Source organism: Papaver somniferum, chromosome 9 (genome assembly GCF_003573695.1).
Source record: "Papaver somniferum cultivar HN1 chromosome 9, ASM357369v1, whole genome shotgun sequence".
Classification (NCBI taxonomy): Eukaryota; Viridiplantae; Streptophyta; class Magnoliopsida; order Ranunculales; family Papaveraceae; genus Papaver; species Papaver somniferum.
The window spans coordinates 83,287,644-83,300,426 of NC_039366.1; the positions used below are offsets into that span (position 1 = coordinate 83,287,644).

At 35.6% G+C, this 12,783-nt stretch overlaps 1 protein-coding gene across 2 annotated transcripts; it reads right to left on the reverse strand.

Annotated features, from left to right (window-relative positions):
- Positions 1 to 7,019: 7,019 nt before the first annotated feature.
- LOC113310630 (probable magnesium transporter NIPA4) lies at positions 7,020 to 11,920 on the reverse strand. Of its 2 annotated transcripts, XR_003341289.1 has the most exons (10): positions 11,346 to 11,920; positions 11,198 to 11,254; positions 10,250 to 10,340; positions 9,986 to 10,146; positions 9,771 to 9,898; positions 9,138 to 9,275; positions 8,233 to 8,325; positions 7,832 to 7,952; positions 7,412 to 7,716; positions 7,020 to 7,316 (listed from the first exon to the last, which is right to left on the reverse strand). XR_003341289.1 is itself a non-coding variant. In XM_026559354.1 (9 exons), exons 1-9 carry the CDS (start codon positions 11,473 to 11,475, stop codon positions 7,589 to 7,591), a joined length of 1,047 nt encoding a protein of 348 aa, XP_026415139.1. In that variant the 5' UTR covers positions 11,476 to 11,920; the 3' UTR covers positions 7,022 to 7,588. The 2 variants fall into 2 exon arrangements, 1 of the variants encoding a protein (XP_026415139.1); XM_026559354.1 differs by having other exon boundaries at positions 7,022 to 7,716.
- Between the last annotated feature and the right edge of the window lie 863 nt (positions 11,921 to 12,783).

Genomic DNA, 12,783 nt, shown 5'->3' on the forward strand with positions numbered 1-12,783 from the left:
ATAATCTTATCTGTTAGAGGAAGATTGGTATCAAAAGTTTTCACTGAGGGCAAATCAATTCTTAGGATGTAAAGGACGTCAGCTAAGATTATTTGATCTCAACGGAAATCAATAAGCAGATTGGTATCAAAAGTCTTCCCGAGGCCGAAACAACTCTTAGGCTGTAAAGGTCGTCAGGTAAGGGAATCAAGTGCGTACATCCTTGCGAGGCTCAAGAGATGTAAGGAGCGCGGTTGTAACTGAATCGCTTAGAGGGTTGATTTAGTCTCATCCACATTCCATTCTGAAGTCTGATAGTAGGCTAGTGTCTTTTGTTGGTTAATATAGCTCAATGTTCAAATCTGGATGAGGTCCTGGGGTTTTTCTGCAGTTACGGTTTACTCGTTAACAAAACTTCTGGTATCTTGTGTTTTTCCTTTTTCGTATTATATTGTTTATATTTATAATTAAATTTACGGAAGTCATACGTATTCAATCTTAGCAGATACGTCCATCTAATTTTGATCGATTACAATACTTTTTCTTGTAGAATTCGTATCTGGAAAGATATAACAAGTTTAATTACTTGGCAGAATTCCGATTGGATTATTTGGATATTGTTAGAGCACTGCTCGGTCGAACTTGCAAGCATTGCTATCTCAAGCTTGTTTGTCAAGTTTAGTTTCCAAAACTATAAGTCTTGATTTCTAGTCTACTTATAACTAAGTCTCAGACTAGGATAGTAAGTGTAGTTGAGCTCTAGACTCCACGACGTTCATCATGCAAAGACGAAGAACTACTCAAGGAACCGGTGGAACTTCATCGACAAAAAGGTATGTGGAGATACCTATCACTCAAAAGTCTATCTATTCTATCTCCTATCTTGAGACAAAAGTCGTATTGCTATATGGACTTCAATTATACACATTTGCTATTTCGAGCCGAGTTTATCTCGCTTATCTATTTCTCGAAATATGTGTTGGTAAGCTTTCGCTTTGTCCAATTTCATCTTTACTCATGACGAAAGTCATGTTGATTATTTCAATAACTTGAAAATCGCTTTGATGAAAAATAGTTTGTGAATAACAACTATATAACATCCTCTAAGAAAGTTTCAATGATTGAAATGAGATTTTAGAACATGTAACCATCTTTGGATATAAACATGGTGTGTTTTCACATTTATGTAAAAGTCCAAAACCTGGAACCCAAAGTATGCGTACCCGTACGCGTACTGGCGGTTGTTGGAAATCCGGGAGAGTATGCGTACCCGTACGCGTACTATCGGAAAGTTCACGTCCGTGAATTTCTGCTGAAGTTTGAAAGTGAAACCAAACTCAATCCGGTTACTTAAGTACGCGTACCTGTTCGCATACTTAGGTAGGTTACTTTCTAAAATCGTTTTGTTAATGAACTAAAACATTTATATATTAAGGAATATAATCTTTGCAAACCGTGGGTATAATGTTCATGAATCGATTCGAGTGAATCAAAAACGATTTTGCTTCGATTGTGTCTTGTATACTTCTATGAGATCTAAGCAATTGAACAACTCTCCAACTAGTTCATTTGAGTCATTTGAACTAGTTATGGTGAAGATGAATAAGGTTGATATGAAAGTGCTCATATGGCTAACCATTGGTTAACTATTGTTGAACCAACTAAGTATACACGTTTAGGTACGATTACTCATATCTAAATGAAGTCAAATTTCATTTGTGTATAACAAGCTAAGTTCGATCTAACGGTTGAAAGATATTAGCTTGAATCTAATCAGGTTTTCATCTAACGGTGAATATTGAATGCTTCGTTACCATGTAACTTAGATTGCAAACCCTGATTTGGAGACTATATAAAGGAGAACTCTAGCAACTGGGAAACCTAATCCCCACACCTCCTGTGTGATACTAGTTTTATAATCTAGAGTCGATTTTCCTTTAACCTTAGGTTTCTCTTGAAACCCTGTAGGTTAACGACTTAAAGACTTCATTGGGATTGTGAAGCCAGACCCAACTATTTTCTCTGTAGTTGCGTGATCTGATCTTACTGTTTCTATCGTGATTGAGTACAATCGTAAGATTGGCTTGAGATTTATATCTCCGATGGGCAAGATATAAAAGTAGTCACAAACACCTTCGTCTCATCGTTTGTGATTCCACAATTTCTTGTTTCGCTAGTCGATTAAGATTATTGTGAGGTGATTGATATTTCTAGGCTGTTCTTCGGGAATATAAGTCTGGTATATGCATTGGTTCTTGTTCACCTTGATTTATCAAAATACGGAACAAAACTCGTAGGTATTTCTATGGGAGACAGATTTATCTATTCCTATATACTTTTCTGTGTGAGACGGATTTGTTTATTAAAGTCTTTGACTTTGGATCGTAGCAACTCTTAGTTGTGGGTGAGATCAGCTAAGGGAATCAAGTGCGTAGTATCCTGCTGGGATCAGAGACATAAGGAGCGCAACTGTACCTTGAATCAGTCTGAGATTCATTTTGGTTCAACTACAGTCCAGACCGAAGTTAGTTTGTAGTAGGCTAGTGTCTGTAGCGGCTTAATACAGTGTGGTGTTCAATCTGGACTAGGTCCCGGGGTTTTTCTGCATTTGCGGTTTCCTCGTTAACAAAACTTCTGGTGTCTGTGTTCTTTCTTTTCCGCATTATATTTTGTTATATAACTGAAATATCACAGGTTGTGCGTTGAATCGATCAATTGAAAATCCAACCCTTGGTTGTTGATTGAAATTGATTGATCCTCGATCATTGGTCTTTGGTACCGTTCAAGTTATCTCTCTTATATTCAATCGGGCTCGCAAATTATTATTTGTTTGATTGCGGATTGAATTGAGAGATTGAGATATAACTCCTTGATATACTTTCTATAAGATCGGGTCTAACTATCTAATTGATTCTCTTGTAAGTATATTGGAGTTAGTCCATACAGATTGCTAAGCGAAATATTGGGTGAGGTTGTTAGACCCCCGCTTTTTCAGATATGACTAGATTGATCTTGGATATTGATTTTTGAGATCGTTCAAGTACTCTTGTTAACAATCAGGTTCACAAACTCATTGTCTTATACATACTGATTGATAAGAGGTAAAGATATAAACTTTATATACATATTATCAAAGATCATTAAGTTGGTTGCAATTGTATTAGGTTTTGTCATACAGGTTGCCGAATGAAAAAGTTGGTGGCGTACTTGGTACCCTCGCGTTTTCACTCGGTTTCGACTTAGTTAGGACTGTTTACAAGAAAAACATTTTTTTAAAGCTTGTATTCTTACAAGCTCATCCTTGACATACATCTCAAGTGATTGTGTGAGAAGCCAACTTGTTAAGAGATATGAGTAATCTAATTAGGTGAGACATCTTGTGTTGCCTTCGTTTCAAGTTTTCCTTGGGATCAAGAAGCTTTTAGTAATACTGTTGGTGTGAAACTAAAACATATTGTTATTTTAGTTTTTGATTAATTATTTGATTAAAATCTAATGGTATAGTATCTTTGATATATCAAACTTGGTTATTCTACGATCTTTTTCTTATGATATAAGGCCACTCAAGTTTGTTTTAGGATTTGATTATTACATATCTAGTAATTCAAGATCTGTAGATAAAACTGTTGACCAATTAATACTAACAGACTTCGCTATGTGTATGTTGATCAATAGTGGAAACATGTTGTTTGTGCAGCAGATCTTTGAAGATTGATGACTTGAAGACTTTTTTTTGTTGGTTTCTGATCTTTGTGTTACTTCTTTCACACTTGATTCTCTAGCATCGAAACAAACAGTTTATTTCGATAGACATAAGACTTGTGTAAAGATCGAACAAACAGTCTAGTTGCTTCTTCCTGTTAAGTTGCTTGAATAAAGCTTGTTCACCGAGACGAGACAATAACGAACTTGACCGGAGTGGTATAATCAGTAAATAAAGCAAAATCTAAGTTTAAGTTGGTGATTTCTATATTTAACTTAATTCTGCAACTGTTAATGCAGTCAACTCTGGTCCTGGGTACCAAACTCTAATATTAAACTTTTTGGGACCTAAACGCAACTTTGGTCACAAAGTTACAAAAGTCTAAATAACCATATTTACAAATATAGGTTGTGGCAGACTGGTCCTTCTACAACAACTTGATTAGTATTGAGATCTTTTATGTTGTATCCCCAACCAAATATTTTTAAAGACACAATATTTTCTTTCGTGAATTTAACAACACATATGAGGTTCTTACACAAAGAAGGAACTAGAAGCACGTTGCCCAATTTGAAATCAACATTACTAGTAGACAAAATCAAAAAATATCCAATATGAGTAATATGATGATACTTACCATTTCCAACCATGGCTAGGTCATATATATTGTAAGGTGTGAAATTATGAAAAAGAGCAACGTCGTTAGTCATGCGGGCGAAAGCTGCAGAATCTTGTTGGAATTTTGAATAGAAATATTGTTTAGTTAGTTAAAATTCAAAATTGAAATAACTTGTTGTGAATGGATGTGTTCGTTCACTTAAAACTTTCCAATTTTAAGTATCTTATCCTAAAGGATGTAACTCTTCATGAAAGGATCTCTCCAATAGTTTCCTTTGGATATGTGCAAACCTCACTCATTGTCACTGCATAAGATGGTTTTTAAGAGTCATAAACTAGTAATAGAAAATTGTGGTTTTCATTTATGGTCAAGTAACAAAGAAGAGTTTGTACTACATCAGATTGCATTCGCAGTATTCGTCGTTATTCCAATGTTGTATTAATGATGAATAGAACCTTATACCTTGGGAGACGTGACATTATGAAACCGTTACAACATATATACGGGAAGAATAACGTAATATATGCGGAGGGATCATCTTTCTCGGTCCATTGTGTACTAAGAATAAATCCTGAAGTATCAATAATAGATGCATAACAAGTATAGAAATCCCGAGGTGATGAAGTATTAGTATATGATGAAAATTCAACTGGTTTTGAAGCAGTACTAGGAGTAGTATATGCGTAACGAAGCCTACACCTATTTGCAGTATGGCCAAGTCTCTTACAAACCTGACACATTATTTTGGGTTAAAAAAAATCAGTAGAGATTTTACCTTCATTAAATTTTCCTTCACCAGAAGAATTGTTTGATTTGTGATTCTGAGATGTCTTCTTAGTAAAAAAATACATAAGAAGAATCAGTGGAATCGAGAAGAAAAAATTATTCATGATCTTGATTGTTTAACCATTGTTCATAATGCTTTAAACGAGATCTCAACTCAACAAATGTATAATATTTTCACGATTTTGAGCGGTCATTACAAAGTGATTGAAATCTCGACCCATTACATTAAGAGTATACATCGTTATATCCTCATTTGTGACCAGTTCATCGATGACATCAGAATTATCAGTGATTTCCTTAATATTATTTAAATAACCTATAACACTAGTATTACCTCGACGAACTGTTTGTAAAATTGTAGTTGTCCTCGAAGAAGACTTTGACGTGTCAGAAATTCATTATTAAACTTCGTCTTTAGATAATCCCAATACCGCATGGACGAAGATAATCCCGAAATTCTAGATGAAACAAACTTAGTGAATGTTGCATTCATACAAAGATATGACGAATCGATCCATCTGATTCCAAAAAAAATTCTCAGGGTTCGCTACCAAGCTCCATTTTCAAGAAACTTTTCAGAAGGCTCGAAGTAATATCCAATAAAAATTCAAAGAAGATTAGTACTCATCAGAATACACTCAAAATGATGCTTTCCTAACAAATAATTGTGTGAATCAAGCTTGATGAAAGCAATATTGTAGATGTTTTGAAACATAGAGAAATTTTCTGATACAAATTATGTTGTTAAAATAGCTTTGCAAGATTATTCATACCATGAAGTAAATGAAGAGGTGTTAGTTTGAAAAATAGAATTGTTAACCATAAGAGATAGATAGGGGGTTATGATGAAGAAATTTTAAAATTTGGAGGATCAAAAATTCATTTGTGAAGGAGAAAATTGATACCATGTGAGACAAATTCAATAATCCAATAAGAATTAATGGTCGATAATAGGTGAGAGACGCTCTATTTGGAGAGATGAGTTCCCGAAACAAAAGGAATTACACCCGATTCACATACTAAAGAATGTTACACCTCAACAACTAAAACACATGTCTGCTAATGAGGATTGCCAATTTGCTTGGGAGTGTACCATTTCAAAAGCGCATGATTTATAAAGGGGGATACCAGTTCTACTAAGTGTTGATATTGTTTCATATAGGACAAAAAGATCCCATCGATCCTGGCTGTTGGATCGATGAAATGGTATCAGCACTTAGTAGGACTGGTATCCCCCTTTATAAATCGTGCAAAAGTGAAGAATGTTTTATCTTATATAAAATTTGATACACCCCGGATAAATTGATACCCCTATTAACAATCTTGCTAAAACAGATACCCGAACAGATATAACATAAGAAGAAATTACACCCGATCGATAACACTTACTCTTACACAACTCAATTGCAGTGAACTTCCTTTCAGCTGAAAAATCAAACTTAAAAATGGATGAACCATAAGGAAGCATGTCTGAAGCCTTAGCTTACATTACATCCTACCTAAATTCTCTGGAAGAAGCAGAAACGAGAGCAATTTGGGCAGTTTTGAAGAAAGCAGTGGAGCAGCAAATTACTCATTTCATCGTGGAAAGTGACGCAAAAGCTTTGATTGACCAATTTTCTCAAGGGAACAACTTCGATGACCAATTTTCTCAAGGGAACAACTTCGATGATAATCAACAGACGAATTCCCTGTTTAAGGATGCTTCATTTTTCAGTTCTAGTCTTGTATCCTGTATTTTTACTTTTCAACCTAGAACCCGCAACAATGTAACTCATACCTTGTCTACTTGGGCCAAAGACAACTCTGAAACTTGTTTATGGTCTCCAATTTGGCTTTTGCCAACTGTTGAGGCAGACCTCTAGCCTTCTCCTAGGCCGTCGATTATAAATAAAAAATATCAAAAAAATGCCCAGTCTCCAAAAATATAAACGGACAGCGTAAGAAAGCAATTTTCTGTGATAATAAAACCTGACATGCATAATTTGTTTTATCTATACAAAATCAATCAATCCAATTTGGAAAAAAGGTGTTTCATCATTTTAGATGACTGTTATGGCAATGAATATGCTTACATATCTTTCTTTTTACATATACAGCCACCCATTCAACCCAATCTTCTACACAAATGTATTCACTATTTTTCGTAACTCCTGTACACCCTGGAATCTAGTTTCCCCATGCACCATTAAAGCCATTTTGCCTCCAAAATTATGAACTCAAAAATATCTAGCCAAACCATCCAAAAAAAAAAAAAAGAATCAGCAACCAGGAAAAGTATACCGTTGTATGTGTCAGACTAGCATCTTGGTGAAGAACCTTACAAGATACTGCAGTCGAAAAACCAATTTGGCTCTGTTATTCTACGATTCTTTACAAACTCAACTCGTATTTAACAGACTTAAATTGGCCTTCAGGAGTTCTCTGAAATTTTTACTTCCCATGTTTCGCTGTAACAACCTTTAGCGTTGGTAAAGGAGTGTTTTTCAGAAAGAATTTGGTTAGTATAGCTCTTGCCTTAGGCGGAGTTCTTCAGGAGATGATGGATCTTCCTCGTCATTTGATAGTAGTTCCCCATTTCCACCACGCAGTTGGGTTGATAATGTTGGGGATACTGGCACATAATTTCCTGCATGAATGTGAACATGTAAAATCAAGCTGTCCCTAAACTCCCTAACTAACTGGACCAAAAAAAAGGAACAAAGAAAGAAAACATAAAGGGGAGGAAAAGGTAATCCACTCACCTCTGAAGGAAGGTGATTTTTCGAAGTCTTTGGTGACATGCAATAAAATGGTTCCTGAGAGCACAACAATGAAGCCACATATCTCGGATATAATGTCTCCCCCACTTTGTCCATCCCAATCCTGAAATAAACTACGATAAGTGGTGGAAGAAACTACAAGCAACACGAGAATATAGTCTAAATATTCAAAAACAGAAATGTACCATCCTGATTCATCCTTTTTTTTTATGTATTTAATCTGATTGGATACATGATCAAGTAAAAAGATATTCAGCTTCACTTTAGGTCAGCCAAAGCATCATTATAGTGGAGAAACAATTGAATCAAACTACATTCACTGAGAGGCTTTTTGGAAAGTAGGTTCGGTTTAAAGATGCTTTGAGAAATATAAAGGAAAAGACCTTGAACATTATGACACTCGCAAGGATTGTAAGTGTGGTGAACATGACGTAATACATAGGTGAAACAACCGCTGTGTTGAAGGTGTCAAGCGCCTGAAATAGTGGAAAAAAATCATGGTTAGAGTATGAGATGTATAGTTAAAATTTATAAGCAAGTTGGACAAAAATTAGCCATCAAAGTGTTCCAACCAAGTTCTAAAATTAAGAATCCTCAGGATATAAAACATATACGAAATTTAAATGAAGTACTCAGAAAAGTAAAGTCCAAATTTTGCAAGTCATAACGCTGCAAGGCATCTGCATCACTTGTACTTCTGTCGACATCACATGGGTCGACATTGTCTACAAAATCGGGCTTAATTTCATGCACAAGATCACAACAGAGGAAATAGAGGTCTCGAGTTTAACATAGAAAGCCGAACACTAGAAAAATGAAGTTTAGGAGTTGTTAATCCTTCGAATGAAGATTATGTCAGCATGAGTGTCTACCCTCAGATTAAAGGATGGAAACTAAAGTTACTCAGAGAAAGCACATGATATTTTGTGACAAACGCCAAAGATAATGAAAAGTTTAGGCACCACAAGCATGCAGTTATGATTCTTATATTTATTTCCTACGAAAACCTCTCTGCCCCCCTAAGAACTATTAAATGGCATGAAAATTTCAGCAGTAACGTTAAGATAAATGCACAATAAGGGGGCAAACTACATAAAGAGTATCTGATATATCACAAAAGTATGAAATTGTTTAACCGTTGTCTGTTTCAGATATTTGAATCATCATGTAAACTCGTATACTTTCTATGCTAGCTTCGAAGCAATTGCCTCTCAAGCTAAACATTTCTTCAATTCATCTGCATTCTAAACATGTCATGGTTTCAGTATTGAAAACAACTCTTACGAACCTTATTGAGATAATTCATTTGGGTGACAACACAAGTAACAACTACCAACAAAAAGAACCATGTCTCTGGGTAGATGAGCTGATTGTTACCCTCAAAAGTAAGCTTCAGAGATGTTCCTAGGGCTTTAACACTCATGACCTGTATATAAAAACATAGTTAAGTAATAAATATAAGTGAAGCAATAATAAAGTAATGAAAAGAAAAACAGATAATATATAAATAGATCAAATAGAAGCAATTAGAAAGTTTAGCAGATTATATAACAAATGCTCAAGTCTAGTATAATGGGGAAAAGGCATTAAGAAATCCACATATTCAACTATTTTAAATAGTCATTTGAGTTGGATAAAAGCTCTTTAGCTCGTCTCTTCTATACAAACTGCTGCTCATTTTGTAGATAGAATATAGCTTACGTGAATCTGTCAATTAAGATATGGGCGGTCTGCATTCAACTGAATATGCAATAAGTGCTGAGTTTTGGTCTTTACCCCTAAACAATGTTCAATGTTGTTCATTTCATCCCTTTCAGAAAATAATAAAACGATCCCCTAACTCAGGCTGACCAAATCATGCTTCTTGGAGAAGATGTCAGGTTAAGAAAATTATAATTAATAAGTAGTTCAATTGATTTACCGAGAGGGAACCCATCAGTGAACAAATTCCCGTGAAAACCAACACGTTTGTATGGCCACATTGTGGAGCAAAATGGAAGACCAGAATAAAGACCAACACAATAACCGATGCCACATAAAGCAAAAAAGCTGCAATAGAAACAAAGTTACGCAGTCAGAACACAGGAGAAAACTACGAATAAAAAGGGAAATGAGAAAGAAATATGAATATGTGACCTGTTTGAGTTGCCATATTCCATATTTCAATTACAGATGTGATTGGATGCTCTTGTGGAGCATGGGTCACAATTATGATTGACCCGCAGATGCACATTACACAGACCAAAATTGCTAGTTTGTGCAACTTCTCTTGTAAAATGAAGTGCGCCAACACAGCACTGCGTAATAAAATGTAAGCAAATATTGTTATTCCCAAAATAAAGATATTAGGACCTCGCCATGAAAAAGTTGAATTGAAAATGTAACTGCAGGAGTAAGTACCTGACTATGATACTTAATGCGCCAAGAGGGGTAACAAGTACTGCTGGGGCAAATGCATAGGCAACAAAGTTGGCAACTTCTCCAATGATCACTAAATAAGATATCAACAACAGGAGGACATCAAGATACTCCTTGAATCAGTATACGCACAAAAGTCTATGGTGAGGGAAGATTTAGTCTCGAGCAATCTCACAACTACCAATAAGAACCTGCTCAACAATAATGTATTTAAGAGTTTTTGCTTTTTCAGTGCATAATTAGATGTGTATGTGAGGCAATGCATGAGCATCTAGGTTCCACCTTATGAGTTCTGAATTGTCTAGCAAGGGAGAGGCAGAAATGGAGAAGAAAAATAAAAAGTATCTAAGAAAAGAATGGTACAGCTGCGGAGGTCATTGATAGAATGCAGTGTAGCTACTTGCATGTCTTTCATGTCACACTGCCAAGTAATCAATAATGGAACTTAGCAACAAACTAATGTAACTGAAGTCAATGAACATGAATATCTGTAAAACACCTATATCAGCTAACTCTGAGTTCCTCGACTCCATTCACTTACCACCTGTAAACAAATGCAGGCGTACTAACTTACATATGCCATGTATATTACAGTACTTCATTTCGAATTATTCACCCCATAACAACCATAATCAGCAGACATTTTTTCCCTTCCTAAGCTGAACTCTTTCGTTTATTTTTCCCCATAGAAGTCACCTAAACTGTACAGTACTATCCAATCTGAACAAAACTGAATTTGCCCTAGCTTTTGTTTTCCTTGGGTATCAAACAAGAAATGAAATTAACTATGAGTATGCCCAATTGCTAATTTCCACCAAAACAATTTAAGCTCAAGCATACTATCACCCCCTAAATTCAATTCAACAAAACAAACAAATAAAATTGAATCTTGTAAGACCCAAAATAAAGAAAGAGAATGAAATTACTTACTAGTAATCATGCCTGCCCACCATAGTGGCTCTAACAAATAAGCATGGCCACCAACTCCTATCAAAAACCATCAGAAACCCATTTCAGAGAGACAAAATCTCTAATCATAAAATGCGAAATTGTAAAAATAAAAAAGTAATCTCCTAACCAGCTCTGACCCCAGTTGCCGCAGCAGCTCTTCTAAGACCTTTCTTCTTAATAATAAAACTTGCTCCAATAAACACACTTGATGAAAGAGCCAAAATAAAACCTTTCAGATTGTCTTCTGAAGAACCCATTGATGAATATTTTGTTGAATTCTTCTTCTTCTTTTACTCTTCATTGAAATGCCCCAATCTCATTAGAATTCATCCATTCATTCATTCAGGACATCATATTTTCTTCTTTCTCTCTCTCTCTCTAATCAGTCCTTGAATTTTGGTTTCTTGATGATGGCTTCTCTGTACCACCTAATGAAAAAATACATTTTCTAATAAAATCGTCATGGGTCAGCTGTATAAGATCTCAATCGTTGGATCATGACAGGAAGTTATCATCATGTAGGGACATATTAAACGGATCGATAGTATAAGGAATATCTTCGATGAATATATTTTTTTGTAATGGAGTGGACCAAACAAGGTTGGACACCAAATTGTCTGTTTTTTCCTGTGTAAATTCTCTTTTAACAGGAAGGAAGGATACTATTTGATCATGTTTTTATTTGTTTAATTTGGCGTCTGGCGAACACGGAAGAGAGAAGGATCTACGAAGGAGGTGAATGCAGCCAATAAGGGATTCAGAGAGGAGCGTTTGTCTTTTTGAATCCTTGGCAAACCTTCGAAGCAGCAGGTTACACGCTTTGTTGACCAACCCCCACCCCTGTGCTTCCGACTTGGAGTGGGATTCATCGACATGATGACTGTCGCATGTTCACATGCATCCTACAAATGTTGCCATATTGGCTTTGGTGCAGGTTTTTTTTCTTAGAAAGCATGCATGTATTAGAAAAATGTGGACACAGAAATAACGATGATATCTTTGTGCTCACAAACAATATTCCCATTACATATAAAATCATTATAGAGAGTAAAATAAACGTAAAAGGATGTAAATATGGTAACTCATCAACTCAGAGCTCTTGGGCTCGTCCTTGTCTAGTCATGAGAGAGTAATTTAGTTGCTCTCACAATCACAATGCATAATAATCAAAACATAATAAGTAAAACCGAAGGTAAAGTACTGAATGTAAATAAGAAACGATTTACGTGGTTCAGCACTAAGACCTACATCCATCGGGGTTTTGTGTTTCACTATATATTCAAGAATTACAAAGACAGTCAAATGACTCTGTGTGAACGACGAAGCTAAGGGGGAAATGGAACTCATACTTACTCGTCATATTTATCTCTCCTCTAATCACTAAAATTTGTTCGACCCTTTCTCACTCAGTGGAGAGGGGTATTTATAGGGATAAGACGTGGGGTCCATTATCAGAGACAGTTGCAACCTTATCTTCTTGATCTTTGTGCTAATCCCGATGATGTCTTCGTTCTCAACCGATGCCTCCAGCGGTCGCGCATGGTAACGATGGGTCACCTCTTTCT

Excerpts from the sequence above, each read along its gene's own strand:
- LOC113310630 (XM_026559354.1), bottom strand. The coding sequence starts at position 11,475 with ATGGGTTCTTCAGAAGACAATCTGAAAGGTTTTATTTTGGCTCTTTCA. Across the intron at positions 10,341-11,197 it reads GTGGGCAGGCATGATTACTA|TGATCATTGGAGAAGTTGCC; the intron begins GTAAGTAATTTC and ends TATCTTATTTAG. Across the intron at positions 7,953-8,232 it reads CGAGTGTCATAATGTTCAAG|GATTGGGATGGACAAAGTGG; the intron begins GTCTTTTCCTTT and ends AGTTTATTTCAG.